The sequence below is a fragment of the Oryctolagus cuniculus genome, chromosome 2 (genome assembly GCF_051225735.1).
Source record: "Oryctolagus cuniculus isolate XC-2025 breed Fujian yellow rabbit chromosome 2, ASM5122573v1, whole genome shotgun sequence".
NCBI classification, from domain to species: Eukaryota; Metazoa; Chordata; class Mammalia; order Lagomorpha; family Leporidae; genus Oryctolagus; species Oryctolagus cuniculus.
Genome location: NC_142868.1, coordinates 146,502,416 through 146,519,976, shown reverse-complemented (window position 1 = coordinate 146,519,976; position 17,561 = coordinate 146,502,416). Strand labels below are relative to the sequence as shown.

The 17,561-nt window shown below is 40.7% G+C and overlaps 1 protein-coding gene across 7 annotated transcripts in view; it reads right to left on the bottom strand.

The window, feature by feature from the left end:
* Nucleotides 1-17,561, bottom strand: part of USP34 (ubiquitin specific peptidase 34) — a 234,077-nt gene that overhangs the window by 177,624 nt on the left and 38,892 nt on the right. For 3 of the 7 annotated variants that reach the window (XM_051838286.3, XM_051838300.3, XM_051838290.3), the window contains exons 3-5: nucleotides 15,376-15,796; nucleotides 6,137-6,187; nucleotides 5,834-5,983 (exon numbers count right to left, since the gene is read on the bottom strand). In XM_051838286.3, coding sequence (XP_051694246.1) covers nucleotides 5,834-5,983; nucleotides 6,137-6,187; nucleotides 15,376-15,796 — 622 coding nt within the window. Of the gene's footprint in view, nucleotides 1-5,833; nucleotides 5,984-6,136; nucleotides 6,188-6,413; nucleotides 6,613-15,375; nucleotides 15,797-17,561 lie in introns of all 7 variants that reach the window. The other 4 variants (XR_016229347.1, XM_089326389.1, XM_051838326.3 and 1 more) reach the window with 2 other exon arrangements.

Below are 17,561 nucleotides of genomic sequence, written 5' to 3'. Positions count from 1 at the left end.
CCGATCCAGCTAACTCACTGTGGTGGCCTGGGAGAGCAATGGGCGATGGTGGGCCCCTGTACCCACATGGGAGACCTGGAAGAAGTTCTTGGCTCCTGGCTTTGGATTGGCTCAGCTCCAGCAATTGTGGCATTTGGGGAGTGAACCAGCAGATGGAGGACTTTTCTCTTGGTGTTTCCCTCTACCTCTCATAAATTAAATAAATAAAAAGAATCTTTTAAAAAAGAGAGAGAACCTAGTTCAAGATCTAACGTACTTTCATTATATTAGTTTTACTCTCATCAACAATAGTTTAAATGTCCTAAGAATAAAAATCCTATAACCAAATCATCAAACTCTCACATTAAGCCCTAACTTAGTAAATTGATACAAAACAAACATGGGAATGCACAATGTATGGCATTACTGTAACTGAATAAAAGATACCTATAAAAATCCTATAGCAACTACTATATTAATGGTGAAATGTTACAACTTTTTCTTTTTATACTATAAAAACAAGACTTTAATTTCAATTGAACTGAAGGTCCTAGACAGTAAGACAAGAAATTTAAACAAAAATCATAGAACTATAACAGAAGAATTAAAACTGGTATTACAATGAGTTAGTATGATTGTAGAAAAAAGAGTTAAGGCTTTGCCTGCAGTGCTGGCATCCCCTATGGGTGTTGGTTCCAGTCCAGGCTGCTCCATTTCCAATCTAGCTCCCTGCTAACATTCCTGAGAAACCAAGTGTGTGGGTCTCTGCACCCGTATGGGAGATCCAGAAGAAGCTCCTGGCTTCCTGGGGCTTTGGCCTGGCCTAGCTCCAGGCACAGCCATTGCATACATTTGGGTAGTGAATTAGCAAATGGAAGATCTATCTCTCTCTCTCTCTCTCTCTCTCTCCTCTTCTCTATCTCTGATTTTCAAATAAATAAATCTTTGAAATTTAGTGAGAGAGAGAGAAAACAAGAGCAATCCAGTGAAACTCCTTATTTAAAAAAAGAAAAGAAAAAAATCCAAAATAACTTTCAGTTAAACTTGTTGCAGTTAATGAATTTATCAAGACTGCTGCTTGAAAAGGCAAAACAAATAGATACACACATATACACAAATATTTCAAACTGTTCAAGGAAAAATTGAATTAAATCAGTATGAGTTTATTTCTGTTCAGAAACAATTTTGAAGAATAGACAATTGTGCTGGCTACTCCACTATTTTTTTTTAATAATTTTAACATTTTTTAGAAGATTTATCTATTTATTTGAAAGGGAGAGTTAAAGAGAAGCAGAGTCAGAGATCTTCCATCCTCTGGTTCACTCTCCAAATGGCTGCAATGGCCGGAGCTGAGCCTATCCAAAGTCGGGTGCCAGAAGCTTCTTCCAGGTCTCCCACATGGGTGCAGGGGCCCCAGGATTTGGGCCATCTTCCATTGCTTTCCCAGGCACATTAGCAGGGAGCTAGATCGGAAGTGCAGCAGCCAGGACTAGAACCAGTGCTTATATGGGATGCAGCACTGCAGGTAGCAGCTCAATCCACTACACCACAGCACCAGACTCAGCTATTCCACTTATGCACCTGGGAAGGCAGCAGCAGATGGTCCAAGCACTACAGACAAGAGTTCTTGGCTTTGTCCTGGCCCAGTTCTTTCCCAACTATTTCATTCATTTTGGGAGTGAACCAACAGATGGAAGATCTCGATCTCGATTCTCTCTCTCTGGCTGTTACATAAATAAATCTTTTAAAAACTGAAACTCAACCTGGTTTTTTTAATACGCATTTTCCATGAAAAGAAAAATTTGCAGGGCTGGCGCTGTGGCATAGCAGGTGAAGCCACCACCTGCAGTACCGGCATCCCATATGGGTGCTGGTTCAAGTCCTGGCTGCTCTACTTCCAATCCAGCTCTCTGCTGTTGCCTGAGAAAGCAATGGAAGATGGTCCAAGTGCTTAGGACCCTGCACCAACATGGAAGACCCAGAAGAAGCTCCTGGCTTCTAGCTTCAGATTGGTGCAGCGCAGCTCTGGCCGTTCCTGCCAACTGGGGAGTGAACCAGTGGATGGAAGACCTTCCTCTCTCTCTCTCTCTCTCTCTCTCTGTGTAACTCAGACTTTCAAATAAATAAAGAAATCTTAAAAAAAGAAATTTGCAACAAAATAGTTATTTTAGTTGCATTTTTTTTACTAACTTCTAGAAATGTATGTATACATCCCAAGTGAAAAAAAAGAAAATCTAAAATAATTTTCAGTTAAACTTTATGCAATTAATAAGTTTAGCAAGACAGCTGCTTGGAAAGTAGTGAAAAACATACTCTACAATACCATTATAAAACATCATATACCTAGGATCCAGAAGAAAAATATATTACTTACACATTAAAATAAAGATAATGGTAACAGAAATCAAACAACAAGCAAATCAGTTAACATTTACCATACTTATAGAAGACTAAATAATGTAAAAATGACAGTTTTCCTAAATTGATGCACAGGTTCAGTGTAACCCAAGCAAGTCTTATGTGAACTTTAGAAGCTGATTCCAAGCACAAAGGTACAAGAGTCAAAACCCTCAAGAAAAAATAGCATGGAGAGATGAGCATTTGGCGCAGCAGTTAAAATGCTACTTGGGACACTCATATCCCATATTACAGTATCTGAGTTACAGTTATGGCTTCAGTTTTGATTCCAGTCTCTGGCTAATTCACACCCTGGGAGGTAGCAGGTAATGGCTCAAGTAGTTGATTCCCTGCCACCCAGTGGCAGATCCCTATTAGCCTCCTGGCTTCACCTAGCCCCAGCACATGCTGTTGTGGCAATCTGGGGAGAGAACCTGGGAATGGAAGCTGTGCAGTTCAGATAAAAAACAAAAATCAAAAATACAGGAAAAACAGCAAGGAAGTTCCTCTTTTCTTACTAGATAGCACAACTTCTTCAAAGCTCTAGAAGTTAAGATGGTATGGGGGCTGGCGCCGCGGCTCACTAGGCTAATCCTCTGCCTGCGGCACCAGCACACCAGGTTCTAGTCCCGGTCGGAGCACCGGATTCTGTCCTGGTTGCTCCTCTTCCTGTCCAGCTCTCTGCTGTGGCCCGGGAAGGCAGTGGAGGATGGCCCAAGTGCTTGGGCCCTGCACCCACATGGGAGACCAGGAGAAGCACCTGGCTCCTGCCTTCGGATCAGTGCGGTGCGCCGGCCGCAGCGTACCAGCCGCGGCGGCCATTGGAGGGTGAACCAACGGCAAAAGGAAGACCTTTCTCTCTGTCTCTCTCTCTCTCACTGTCCACTCTACCTGTCCAAAAAAAAAAAATGGTATGGGAACAGTACAAGATTAAGCCAACAGGATAACAGACTAGGCTAGAGAGCTCAGACACAGGCACATAAAGATACCCATTAATTAAAAAAAAAAAAAAACACCATAGTATAACAAAGTTACTATATTTATGATCAACAGCATTAGCAAAATAGATATCCATATATGGTGAAGAAAATGAATCTTGATCCCTCCTCCTCACTAAATAAAAAAATTTATTTGAAAAGCAGTTACAGAGAAGATAGAAAGTGATCTTCCATCAGCTGCTTCACTCCCTAAATGGATGTGACAGTCAGGGCTCAACCAGACCAAAGCCAGGAGCTCCATCTGAGTGTTCACATGCATGATCCAAGTATTTGGGCCACCTTCTTCTGCCTTTCCAGGCACACTAGCAGAGACCTAGATAGTGAAGCAGCCACAATGCAAACTGTCTCTCTGATAAGGAATGCCAGCATTTCTGGTGGCAGCTTAATCCACTGCACCACAATACCAGCTCCACACACTATACAGAATTATAAGCCTTCTTCAAAATCACACAGTGTCTAAGTAAAATATCAACAAAGCATTTTAGCTACTCTTAAGTATTTTAATTTTCCCCCAGGAGTGAAATTGAACAGTTTCTTCTCAAATAAATAAGTTAAATCAAAAATAGAGTTAAATACTTAATAGCTAAAATGAGCAACAGATACCAATTACTAAGTGCTTACTATTTATCAAGCACTACAATACTAGCCTTAAATCTCTCATCTAATTTTAAACTTCACAACAATCCTCTAAGGTATTTACCATCCATCATTCCCCTTGTGCAAACAACATTTAGGTTTAGAGTTAGGTTTCAAATATAATCATGAATCAAAAAACCTTACTATTACATGCTACACTGCACTGTATAATAATTTTTTCAACCAATCAGAAAGCATGGAATTTTAAAAATAAAAAATGACCTTGATACAATCCTTTCAAATATGCAAACACGAAGGTCTAGATACTCAAATTTTGTATAATGCCAGTGCTCTTTCCAGAGCACTGCAAAGTGTGTCACTAGAAACAATGCAACAAAATACTTGATGTTATTCATCTTATTATACACTTTACTTAAATAATTATACAAGAACTCAGGTTTTTGCAAAGTTACATTTAACCTTTGCTATACCAGTTTTCTGAATGATTATCTGAACAGTCAGTAAAGGCTAAATTTTAATATACAGGTAGTAAAAATTACTTATCATTTCCTTCATAATTACCATGCTTCAGAGTACTGCCAATCACAATATATAAAGGAACTGAATTTTTAAAAAATGTTTATTTGAAAGGCACAGTGATAAGAGCCAGCACTGTGGCATAGTGAATAAAGCAGCCACCTGTAGTGCTGGCAACCCTTATGGGCGCTGGTTTGAGTCCCTGCTGCTCCACTTCCAATCCAGCTCTCTAGGCCTGGAAAAGCAGTAGAAAATGGCCCAAGTGGGCAAGTCCTTGGACCCCTGCACCTGCATAGGAGACCCAGAAGAAGATCCTGGCTCCTGGCTTCAGATCAGCCCAGCTCCAGCTGCTGCAGCCATTTGGAGAGTGAATCAGCAGATGGAATACCCCTCTCTCTCCCTGCCTCTGTATAACTTTATCTTTCAAATAAACAGATTTTTTTTTTAAAAAGGAAAGAAAAAGAAAGACACAGTGATAGACAAACAGACAAATCTTCTATCCACTGGTTTACTCCCCAAATGGCTTCCAAAAGAACCAGGAACTCCATACAGGCCTCCCATATGGCTGGCAAGAGCCCAAGCACTTCTTCCATCTACCACTGCCTTCCGAAGACGAATAGCAGGGAACTGGATCGGAAGTAAAGCAGCTGGGAGTGAAACTCCTATGGGATGCCAGCATTGGCCACCACAGGCACTGGCTTAACCTGCTGTGCCACAACACCAGCCCAAGAATTGACTTTTTATAAAGGCAAAAAGAAATTGTTTTTTGTACATCTTTGTTGTACATCTTGTACACTGTACATCTTTGCTTGAAATACAGACACACTGATCTAGTACCTCTAGTACCCTAGGTTAAACATCACCATTCTCCCAGAAAAAACTTGTAGACAAGGAAAGCTAAAAATTGACGTGAAAGTTTTTTGTGTTGACACTTTAGATAAAAAATATAAAACCACTAATTTTATTACAAAGATCTTTTTCAAAATAAAATCCAGAGGCAGGCAACTGCTCTAACAGCTTAAGACACCATTTGGGATGTCACCTTCCCAACTCAAAATGCCTGAGTTCAAGTTCTGACTCTGTTCCTGATTCCAGCTTCCTGTTTATGTACAAAGGAACACACAGCTGATGGCTTAAGTGGTTGGCTCTCTGACACCTATGTAAGACTGAGTTTCCAGCAGACAAGAAGTCTCTTTCTTGTCTCTCAAAAATAAATCTTCCAAATATAATATAGAAAAACAGTCACTGTATATGCTAATCATTCAAAATCCCACTTTTTTAAAAGGACTTAAAATTCACGCTACTGTATGCTAGAAATTGCTACCAAGATTTAAAACAATACTTACATTAGACACAACTGTAATAAATGCATGTGCTATAAGAAATGGCAAAGTTTCAGGAGTTCCATATTCAAAGCAATCCTTCATGAGAGAAAGGCCATTTTTTCCACAAAACAAACAAACGTAACGAAGCAAATGCAATGGTACTTCTACATCCTGAGAAAATAAACAAGATATATTTTAAAACACTAGGGATAATTTTTGTTTAATTAGCAATAAAGACACTGATCATACATTAAAATAAACCCAAGAATATATGAACTAAAAGCAAAGTTTTCCATGAACCTTAGAATGAAAAAAATAACTTACATTCATATCACAGAATGCCCCTAGTATGTTACTTTCTTGAGTTGATATATCCTAATAAAAAATAAACAAAATAAGGTTACAACTACCAAATGACAAATTTCCTAAAAGACTATTTTTCATAAAATGATAACAGATTTTCCAATTGCTTCTCATCATGACACGTCAATAACATCCCAAGGCTACCTCTCCACATATTTTGTCTTCTTAAACAAAAGCTATTTTAACCTTCCCTTAAAGAGCAGGGTAATTTTTTTTCTTTAAAGATTTCTTTATTTACCTGAAAATAAAAGTTACAGAGAAAGAGGGACAGACAGAGAGCTTCGATCTGCTGGTTCACTCCCCAAATGGCTGCAATGACGAGGGCTGGACCAGGCCAAACCAGCAGCCTGGAGCTTCATCCAGGTCTCCTATGTGAGTACAGGAACCCAAGTACTCGGATCATCTTTCGCAGCTTTCCCAGGCACATCAGCAGGAAGCTGGAACGGAAGTAGAGCAGCCAGGATTCAAACATGCATCCATATGGGATACAAGCACTACAGACGGCACCTTGACCTGCTGTGCCACAGCACCATCCATAGGGTAATCCTTATAAAAATGCATTGTAGCCTAAGTAAGTGGTTTTAAAATGACATTCTTCAATTTCTACATAGGTATATTCAAGCATTCTACATGCAAGATTAAAACAACCCAAAGCATACTCATCCATTGCCAGTAAAGGTACAAATTGCTAGGATCTTTTTGGAAGGCAATTTGGCAAAATATATCATTTGAAATGTAAATTCCATTTAACCCTAATGAAATAACCAGAGAAGTGTTGGAACTGTATGTGTAATGATGTTCAGTGAAACTATAACACTCCAAAATTAGAAACAACTGACATTCATCACAGGTTACATAAATGGTGGCAGAATCATCCAGAGTCTTGTAGACCTTAAGATACTAAGATGAGGGGCTGGCGCTGTGCTATAATAGGCTAAGCCGCCACCTGCAATACCAGTATATGGAAGCCAGTTCAAGTCCTGGTTGCTCCACTTCCAATCCAGCTCCCTACTTATGTACCTGGGAAAGCAGCAGAGAATGGCCTAAGTCCTTGGGCCCCTGCACCTATATGGGAGATCCAGAAGAGGCCCCTAGCTCAGCTCTGGCCATGGAGGCTACCTGAGGAGTAAACCAGTAGATAGATGATCATTCTCTCTATAGCTCTGCCTTTCAAATAAAATAAATCTTTGAAATAAAAAAAAAAAAAGACATTAAGGAGAAATGAGGGATAGGCGAGTTCTGGTGTTGTGGTGCAATGGAGTAAGCCACCACCTGCAACAACAGCATCCCACATGAACACCTGTTGCACTCATAGCGCTCCTTGCTAATATGCCTCAGAGGACAGCACAGGTGCTTGGCTCCTGCCACCACAATGAAGTCCAGGATGTAGTACCAGGTTCTTGAGTTTGGCCTGGCCCAGCCCTGGCCATTGCACCTACTTGGGAACTGAGCCAGTGGATGGCAGACATTTCTGTCTCTTACTGACTCTCTAATTCTACCATTCAAATAAATAAATCTTTTTTTTTTTTTAAGTAAATTAGCATGAGAGATCTTTTGGGGAAAATATTCTGTTTTTTTCTTTATTAAATATTTTATTTTATTTTATTTTACTTGAAAGGCAGAGTTACAGAGGCTGGCACCATGGCGCAGTAGGTTAATCCTCCACCTGCATTAACGGCACCCCATATGGGTGTCAGTCCTAGTCCCACTGCTCTTCTTCCAATCCGGCTCTCTGCTGTGGCCTGGGAAAGCAGTGGAAGATGGCCTAAGTGCTTGGGCCCCTGAACCTGTGTACGAGACTGGGAAGGGGCTTCTGGCTCCCAGCTTCGGATTAGCACAGCTCCGGCCATTGCGGCCATTTGGGGAGTGAACTGACAGAGGGAAGACCTTTCTCTCTGTCTCTTCCTCTCACTGTCTGTAAATCTACATCTCAAATAAATAAATAAAATCTTTAAAAAAAAGTAAGAAAAGCAGAGTTACAGAGAGGTAGAGGCAGAAGAGAGAGAGAGAGAGAAGTCTTCCTGGTTCACTCCCCAAATGGCGGCATTGGCCGGAACGAAGCTGATTAGCAGCTAGGAGCCAGGAGCTCCTTCCAGGTTTCCAATGTGGGGCACAGTCTACTTTCCCAGGCCATACCAGAGAGCTAGACCAGGAATGGAGCACCCGGACTCGAACAGGCGCCCATATAGTGGAGGCTTTACTCTCTACACCACAGTACCAACCCCGACAATATAAATATTCTAAAATCACTATGTGGTGATGGCTCCACCACTAAAATTCAATGTACATGTTACATAATTTGTACAGTCTACAGGTTGTACTTTGAAAAGCCGTTAAAGCATAAATATGAAAATATGCTTTTTCATATGAAAAAGCAAAGAAGATAATAAAGTATCACACTATATTATACTCTGTTAAACAGAATTAATAGGGACAGTGCCGTAGTTCACTTGACTAACCCTCCACCTGCGGCGCCAGCATCCCATATGGGCTCCGGGTTCTAGTCCCGGCAGTTCCTCTTCCAGTCCAGCTCTCTGCTGTAGACTGGGAAGGCAGTGGAGTATGGCCCAAGTATTTGGGCCCTGCACCCGCATGGGAGACCAGGATGAAGCACCTGGCTCCTGGCTTCGGATCGGCACAGCACCGGCCGTAGCGGCCATTTAGGGGGTGAACCAGTGGAAGGAAGACCTTTCTCTCTGTCTCTTTCTAACTCTGTTAAATAAAAAAAATAATAAAAATTAAAAAAAAACAGAATAATTAATGATCATTATGATCTAATGTTCACAATTTCTTTAACATGTGCAAGTATCTGAACTAAACTGGCAACAATGTTTCTTCAAGGAAAAGACAAAAAAGGAGAAATTGAAAGCTTTGAATATCTATAGTCTGTAGATTCTGTTTTTATTTATCACACTAAAAATGCTGCTTTCATAATCAGAAAGCTACTTTCACGTGAAAAGAGCTGCCAAAGAAACAGATTCATTCACAGCCATTATGTATTTTACATAAAGTTTAAACTATTGAAATATTTCAAAATCTGACTAAAAGGAACCACACTAAACTCTCAGAACATTCCAAAATAAAGTCCTTAGAGAAACCAAAACATTCACCAAATAAAAACTTAATTCTCCTAAATCTTCATTCAAGCCTCTCTCACAGCAGCCACAACTAAAGTTTCAAGTTTTTTTAAGAAGCTTGTCTTTGGCCGGCGCCGCGGCTCAATAGGCTAACCCTCCGCCTTGCAGCGCCGGCACACCGGGTTCTAGTCCCGGTCGGGGCGCCGGATTCTGTCCCGGTTGCCCCCCTTCCAGGCCAGCTCTCTGCTGTGGCCTGGGAGTGCAGTGGAGGATGGCCGAAGTGCTTGGGCCCTGCACCCGCATGGGAGACCAGGAGAAGCACCTGGCTACTGCCTTCGGATCAGTGCGATGTGCGCCGGCCGCAGCGGCCATTGGAGGGTGGACCAAGGGTAAAAGGAAGACCTTTCTCTGTCTCTCTCTCTCACTGTCCACTCTGCCTGTCAAAAAATAAATAAATAAATAAAAGAAGCTTGTCTTCAAAAAGTACAAAATTTAAGAACTCCTATAAAACTGTTAAACACAGGGGCTAGCACTGTAGTTTAACAGATAGGCCACCACCTATAGTGCCAGCAGCCCAAGTGGGTCCCGGTTTGATTCCCGCTTTTGCTCCTCTTCCAATCCAGCTCCCTGCTAATGCACCTGGGAAAGTAGCAAAGGATGGCACAAGTACCTGGTGCCCTGCACCTACGTAGGAGACCCAGAAGAAGCTCCTGGCTTCAGTCTGGCCCAGCTCCAGCTGTTGCAGCCATCTGGGGCGTGAACCAGTAGATGGGAGACCTCTCTGTCTCCCCTTCTCTCTAACTCTGCCTTTCAAATAAAATAAATAAACCTTTCAAAAAACTGCTAAATATAGATTTGTGGACTAGGTGTTATACAGGAATATCAGAAATTTCTAGTGACTAACAGATGTTACTAGAAAATTAGCTAACAGATTTCTATCCTCATACACGACACGTTACTCAAGGACTTGGTAAATAGTTTCAATACTCAGAGAAACATGTTGGGGATGCACTGTGGTATAGGTGGTGACACTGCTGCCTACAGTGCTAGCATCGCATTTGGGCACCACTTCTGACCCAGTTCCCTGCTAATGCACCTGGGAAAGCAGCAGAGGATGGCCCAGGTGCTTGGGCCCCTGCACCTACATGGGAGACCCAGAAATAGCTCCCGGCTTCAGCCTGGTCAAGCCCCAGTCCTGGCCATTGCAAACCAATAAATGGAAGATCTTTCTTGCTCTCCTTCTGTCTTTCAAATAAAAAACCTTAAGAGAGCTGGGTGTTGCCAGTTCACATTCCTATTCTGATACATCCTAAAGTAGTATTATCATCTCAATTTTATTACTATATGGAGCTAACACAGATATGTAGGGAACATTAGGGACAAAACAAGTCTCACTCAAAGATAAAATCAACAATATTGTTCTTTCAAAAACTGTAAGTTTATGTAACCCCTCAAAAAGGCTCTGAGACTTGGCAGTAACTTTAAAGAGGATTTCGTATTTTGTTTTTATAAAACTTCACATTTAGAAAATAAGATAATGTGGTAGGAATGTGGCATAGCAGTTAACTCATCTCCTGGGACAACCACATCCCCTATTTGTGTCCTAGTTACTCCACTTCCTATCCAGCTTCTTGCTAACGTGCACCCTGGGAAGGCAGCAAATGATGGCTCAAATACTTGGGTCCCTGTCACCCAAGTAGGAGACTTGGATTCAGTTCAGGGCTCCTAGCCCTGCCTGGCTACTGCAGGTATCTGGGAGTGAGCCAGATCTTTCTCTCTTATTTTCAAATAAAAATGAAAATAAAGGGGTCAGCAGTGGCATTAGTGGGTTAGTCCTCCGCCTGCAGGAACAGCATCCCATATAGGCACTGACTCTGGTCCCAGATACTCCACTTCCAATCTGGCTCTCTGCTATGGCCTGGGAAAGCAGTAGAAAATGCCCCAAACACTTGGGACCCTTCACCCGCATGGCAGGCACAGAAGAAGCTCCTGGCTTCGGATCAGCTCAGCTCCAGCCATTGCAGCCATTTGGGGAGTGAACCAGTGGATGGAAGACCTTTCTTTCCATCTCACTGCCTGTGGCTCTACCGCTCAAATAAATAAAATCTTATAAAAAACAAAATGAAAATAAAAATGGCACTGTGGTGCAGTGGGTTAAAGCCCTGGCCTGCAGCACCAGCATTCTACATATCCCATTAGAGTCCCAGCTACTCCACTTCCAATCCAGTTCCCTCCTAATGTGCCTGGGAAAGCAGAAGAGGATGGCCCAAGTGCTTGGAACCCTGCAACTACATGGGAACCCCAGAAGAAGCTCTTGGTTCCTGGCTTTGGATCGGCTCAGCTCCGACAGTCGCAGCCATTTGGAGAGTGAATCAGTGGACTGAAGAACTCTCTCTCTCTGCCTCTCTCTATAACTCTTTCAAATAAATAAAATAAATCTTAAAAAAAAGGAAAAAATTTAAAAAGATGATACCACTCTACTTTTAGAAATATGTCTGTTACTTGAAAAGAGCAAACAGGGGCTGGTGTAGTGGTATATTGAGTTAGGCTGCCAGATCCGATATGGGTACCAGTTTGAGACCCAGTTGATCCATTCATGTTAATGCTAATAGGAAAGCAATGGAAGATGACCTTCATGCCTGGATCCCTGCATCCATGTGGGAGACGCAGAAGAAACTCCTGGCTTCTATCTGGCACAGTCCTGCCTATTTTGGCCATTTGGGGAGTGAATCAGCAAATAGAAGCCCTCTTTACTCTCCTCTGTCTCACCCCCTTTTTCTGTAACTCTCCCTTTCAAATAAATAACTAAATCTTTAAAAATGCAACTAGTCCCCCACTTTTATCCTGAATTAGTACTATTTATTCCTAATTATTCATTATCAATGTTGGGAGGGAAGATTGGAAAAAGAGAGGAAAAAAGGAGGTGAAGAAGGGACTCCAAGTTCCCATCTTATTCTTTATAACAAAAGAATTAGTTCATCATGATCAAGAAGCAATTAGAATCCTGGATTGAAGGATTTTTCCTCTTCTATAACAAAGGGTTTTAGGTTTTCAAAATTACACTAATACAACTTTTTTCTCTTTTCTAACATTGTTTTGGCCAAGTTATACCTCTTAATAATTAAAAATCAAAATTAAAGGTTTTATCAGGAAAGAACAGCAAAACAGTACAACGGAGAGAACACATAAATTATCTTCTCCAAGAAAAGTGGGATCACCCAGAAGAAGCTCCTGGCTTCAGCCTGGCCTAGCCCGAGCCACTGTGGCCATCTGGGGAGTGAACCAGCAGATGGAAGATTGAGCTCTCTCTCTCTCCCTACACCTAACTCTGCCTTTAAAATAAATAAATAAATATTTAGAAAAAGAAAAAAAGAAATTAATTAGAACTCTGAGAAACTGATTACAAACAGAACACTAACAAAACATAGAATTTTGTACAGGAGATTCCTCCTTTTACCTATATGAGTTTTTCATTAGAATTTTATATCTAAGACCTCATGAAACCATTTCTTTTAACCAAATAGCCATACTGAACAAGAATGTAATTCTTCAAGAATATTAAATATTGTATTCTTCAAGAATAGTAATAGTGAAGCAATTTCCCAAAAAAGGAAAGAGCAGAGAGGAGTGTAACTATATACCTATATAATATATGCCTATATTTAAAGAATAACATTTTTTGGAGCTGGCGCTATGGGGCAGTGTAAAGCCCTGGTCTGAAGTGCCAGCATCCGATATGGGTGCAGGTTCCAGTCCTGGCTGCTCCTCTTCCGATCCAGCTCTCTGTTATGGCCTGAGAAAGCAGTACAAGATGGCCCAAGTCCTTGGGCCCCTGCGCCCAATAAGGAGAACCAAAAGAAGCTCTTGGCTCCAGACTTCAAATCAGCTCAGCTCTGGCCGTTGTGGCAACTTGGGGAGTGAACCAGCCAATGGAAGACCTGTTTCTCTTTCTCTACCTCTCTGTGTAACTCTTTCAAATAAAATAAATCATTAAAAAAAAAAGATTAACATTTTTGAAAAAGCAACAGGAAAATAAAATCACCCAAAAAATCTACTGGTAGGCAAGCTGATTTTAGGAACAAACTAGCAAATGTCATGTTGCTTAGTTGTATCATTGAAAAATCTTTAAATTTATTTCTTTATGCAGTTTCCCATATTTAGGCCTCTATCAAGCTGTTTCCAGTATCTTTCAAATACTAATTTAAAAAGATGTATTTTTTTACTTGAAAAGCAGAGTTTTAAAAACAGAGAGGAGGCCAGTGCCGCGGCTCACTAGGCTAATCCTCCACCTGCGGCTCCGGCACACAGGGTTCTAGTCCCGGTTGCTCCTCTTCCAGTCCAGCTCTCTGCTATGGCCGGGTAGGGCAGTGGAGGATGGCCCAAGTGCTTGGGCCCTGCACCGCATGGGAGACCAGAAGGAAGCACCTGGCTCCTGGCTTCGGATCAGCACAGTGCACCAGCCGCAGCTGTCACTTGGGGGGTGAACCACCAGAAAAGGAAGACCTTTCTCTCTGTCTCTGTCTCTCTCTCACTATCCACTCTGCCTGTCAAAAAAACAAAACAAAAAAAAACAAAACAAAACAAAACAAAAAAAAAAACAACCCACAGAGAGGGAAGGCCAGTGCTGTGGCATAGCAGGTAAAGATACCACCTACAGTGCCAGCATCCCATATGGGTGCCAGTTTGAGTTCCGGATGCCCCACTTCCAATCCAGCTCTCTGCTATGACCTCTGCTACAACTGCCATGTACTAGAGAATAAAGAGCCATGTAGAGACCCCAACAAGTCAGCCAGCATCAAATGCTAGACACACACCTGAGACACAGGCCTTCCCATGCCTCCAACTCTCAAAGAAACGCAGCTACACAATTGAGTCCAGGCAAAACTGACAAACGCACTATGCAACACACCCACTGAGGCAACTGTGAAAATTCTGTAGCAACTGTTAACTCAATAATAAGTTACAATAAAACTATCCCAATCACTTCTTTCTAGAAAAAGAACATATTATTTAAGTAAGGTAGGTTACCATACCGCTGGGAACACTTGTAAAAATATTAGTAGTAGAGTCAAGTATTTTAACTAACAAAAGAAAACACTATTATTTAAATTTACTAGGGACAGTTATTTAGCTCAGTGGTTATGATGCTGCTTAGAACATCCACATCCCATATCAGGGTGCCTAGGTTTGACTCCTGTACTGCTCCCAAATCCAGGTTCCTGCTAATATTCACCCTGGAAGGTAGCAATAACAACTTAAGTACTTAGGTTTTGACTTCAGCTTATCTCATTCAAGGTTGCTCCAAGCCTTGAGGAATTAAACAGCAGACAACAGTGCATGCATTGTCTCTATGCCTTGCAAACAAATTAAATTTTTTCTATAAACTACCCATTACATGTTTTACCCTTCTTTCCTGATGAAGGGAAATGACAGTCTGAAACTTATGTTTCTAAGAATGAAATTTAAAATTCAATGTGTTTCTTTTTTCTTGACCCTAATTTATGATAGAGCCACAATAAAGCACAGACCTACATTAACAAAATGTTCACATCACTAACAGTTTGAGTTCAACTTAAAAATCTTTCCTTAACAGAACTATCTGACCAAATTTTCAATACAAACCGCTGCGAAGTGTTCTAGAGAAAAACCAGAATAACTATGCTAACAGGTGCTGGCGCTGTGACATAGCAGGTTAAAGTCCCAGCCTGCAGCGCCGGCATCCCACATGGGCACCAGCATAAGTCCCGGCAGCTCCACTTCTGATCCAGCTCTCTTTTGTGGCCTGGGAAAGCAATAGAAGATGGCCCAAATCCTTGGGCTCCTGCACCCACGTGGGAAACCTGGAAAAAGCTCCTGGTTCCTGGCTTCAGATCAGCTCAGCTATGGCCATTGTGGTCATCTGGGGAGTGAACCAGCGGAATGGAAGACCTCTCTCTGACTCTACTTCTCTCTGTAACTCTTTCAAATAAATAAAGCTTAAAAAATAACTTAGCTAAAAGTGATTTTTACAGATTTTTCTCATCAATGGTAACTATCTTCACATTCATTCCTAAGTGAGCAAGACTGCCAAACTAACTATAAACCGGCATTTCCAAACATTCAGAATACCTACGTTTTACATACCTCTATAGTAGGATGAGTATTATGCTTGTAAGCAGTATATAAGGGAAACTGAATTTGAAAAATTTTTGCTACACATAGTAAGAGTTTTTCCTTCTCATCTGTATTCCATAAACTAAAAGGATCAGAACTCTTTGAAGATTCCTCCTCAGTCAGATTACAAATTCTTGTAGAGTTCAATTTTTTTTCTATTGATTTTTGTCTGTCTATACTTCCTTCATTACACTCTCTATCTATATTCAGTGGTTCTTCTGCTTGATTACTCTCATCTTGCCACGTGGAATCTATGTTAATAGTAGTACAGTGTTTACAAAGCTGGTCCCGGAGCACTTGAACTTGGGCAATCACTAAGTTAATAAGTGCACACACTACTTGGTTAAAAATCTCCAAATGCTTATATTCCTTGAAGCAGCATAGACATTGCCTATAAGAGAAAAAAAATTCAATAAATAAAAAACTTCCTACAGAGACAACAATTACAATTTTTTATATATAAAAAAAAAACAAGTAAGCAAACATTAAAATCTTTTTGTTTGAAAGCTTCAGTTTTTATTTCCCCTGTTCCACTGGGGTAACAGCATAGTAACATAAAAAGACAGCATCATACCAACAATTAAAACTTTAGTTAGAGTTAGGTCACCACCATGTTAGGTTTACAGCTACTGTTCTCAGTGTAATATATTTATCTGTTCTTCTACACAAGTAACTATTTGAGAACAAAAATCACAGCATATTTCCTTGCTTCTCCAGTGTTGAGTACTCAATGTATTAATAAGTATTAGGAAACTGACTGTAATAAATTCCCGTAATAGGAAAGCTATTTAATGCAAGGGCTTTATTTATTAATAAAATGGTTACATTTTAAAATTAATAATTTGCTTGATGGCTACCTGGAAGCGAGATGTACCAACCCTACTGACAAATCAAAAGTATTTGAGGACACCAAATATACACAAATAGTCTTCTGATTCAGTGAAAGATAAAACTAAATGATAAAAAAGTATTGCGGACAGTGTTGTAGCATAGGTTAAATCGCCACCTGCGATGCTGTCATCCCAAGTGGGCACTAGTTCAATTCCCAGCTGCTTCACTTCCAATCCAGCTCCCTAATATGTCTGGGAAAGGAGTGGAGTATGGCCCAAGCCCCTGGAACCCTGCTCCTAGGTGTGAGATCCCAATGAAGCTCCTGGCTCCTGGCCTAGCTCCTGCTATTGCAGCCATTTTAGGGAAGATTTCCGCCCCGCCCCACAACTCAGCCTTTCAAACAAAATAAATCTTAAAAAAATTTTCACACAAATCTTAGATATGTCCAATTAGTAGCGTAACACATGAAGCATCATGGATAACGGAGTCTAGTGAATCAATCAATAAATAATACACAAATTAGTACCTGGTTTTAATATTATTTATAGCCAATGATGGATGACAGTTTATGTAAACATTACTTATAATTTGTAACTAGTATTATTAAAACAAATCAAAACATCTATACTGTAAGACAAAATAGATCACCAATTTCCCATATGACCATACAGAAATAATTTCCGTAGGTGTACTAAATTTGAAGTATGACCACAAATGCTTTGATATTCTGAATCATTTAAAAACTGAAGTCTTCCTTTCCTCCCCTTGTATGTGGATGGAACCTGCTTCTAATAAATAGAATATGGTGGAAATGACAACCTGTGACATCTGAGACGAGATCACAAAAAACATTGTCACAGAGGAAAATCCATAAATGGAAAGTTATTTATATGTTCTAAAGATGCAGGGTTTTAAGAACTGATTTTTACATAAAGAATACTCTTGACTGTTATAATGTTGTTAAGTCTTTTCCACCAAAGAAAGACACTACCACTTCTGCCTGGCTCTCTTTGGATCACTCATTCTGGGGAAAGCCAGCTATCGTACTGTAACAACACTCAAGAAGCCAGCAAAGAACTGAGGCCTTCCTACTCCTACTATCCAGTACTAACTTGACAACCAAGGAGAGGGAGCCAACTTGGAAGCAGATCATCCAGTCCAACAGAAGCCTTTAGATGACTGCAACCTGGCCAACATCTTCAATGAAACTTCACTGGAAACTTGAGCCAGAACCCAGACACAACCAGCTAAACCACTCCCAAAATTCCTGACCAACTAAAATCTAAATAATAATACATATTGTTTTTAAGATACTACTTTTGGAA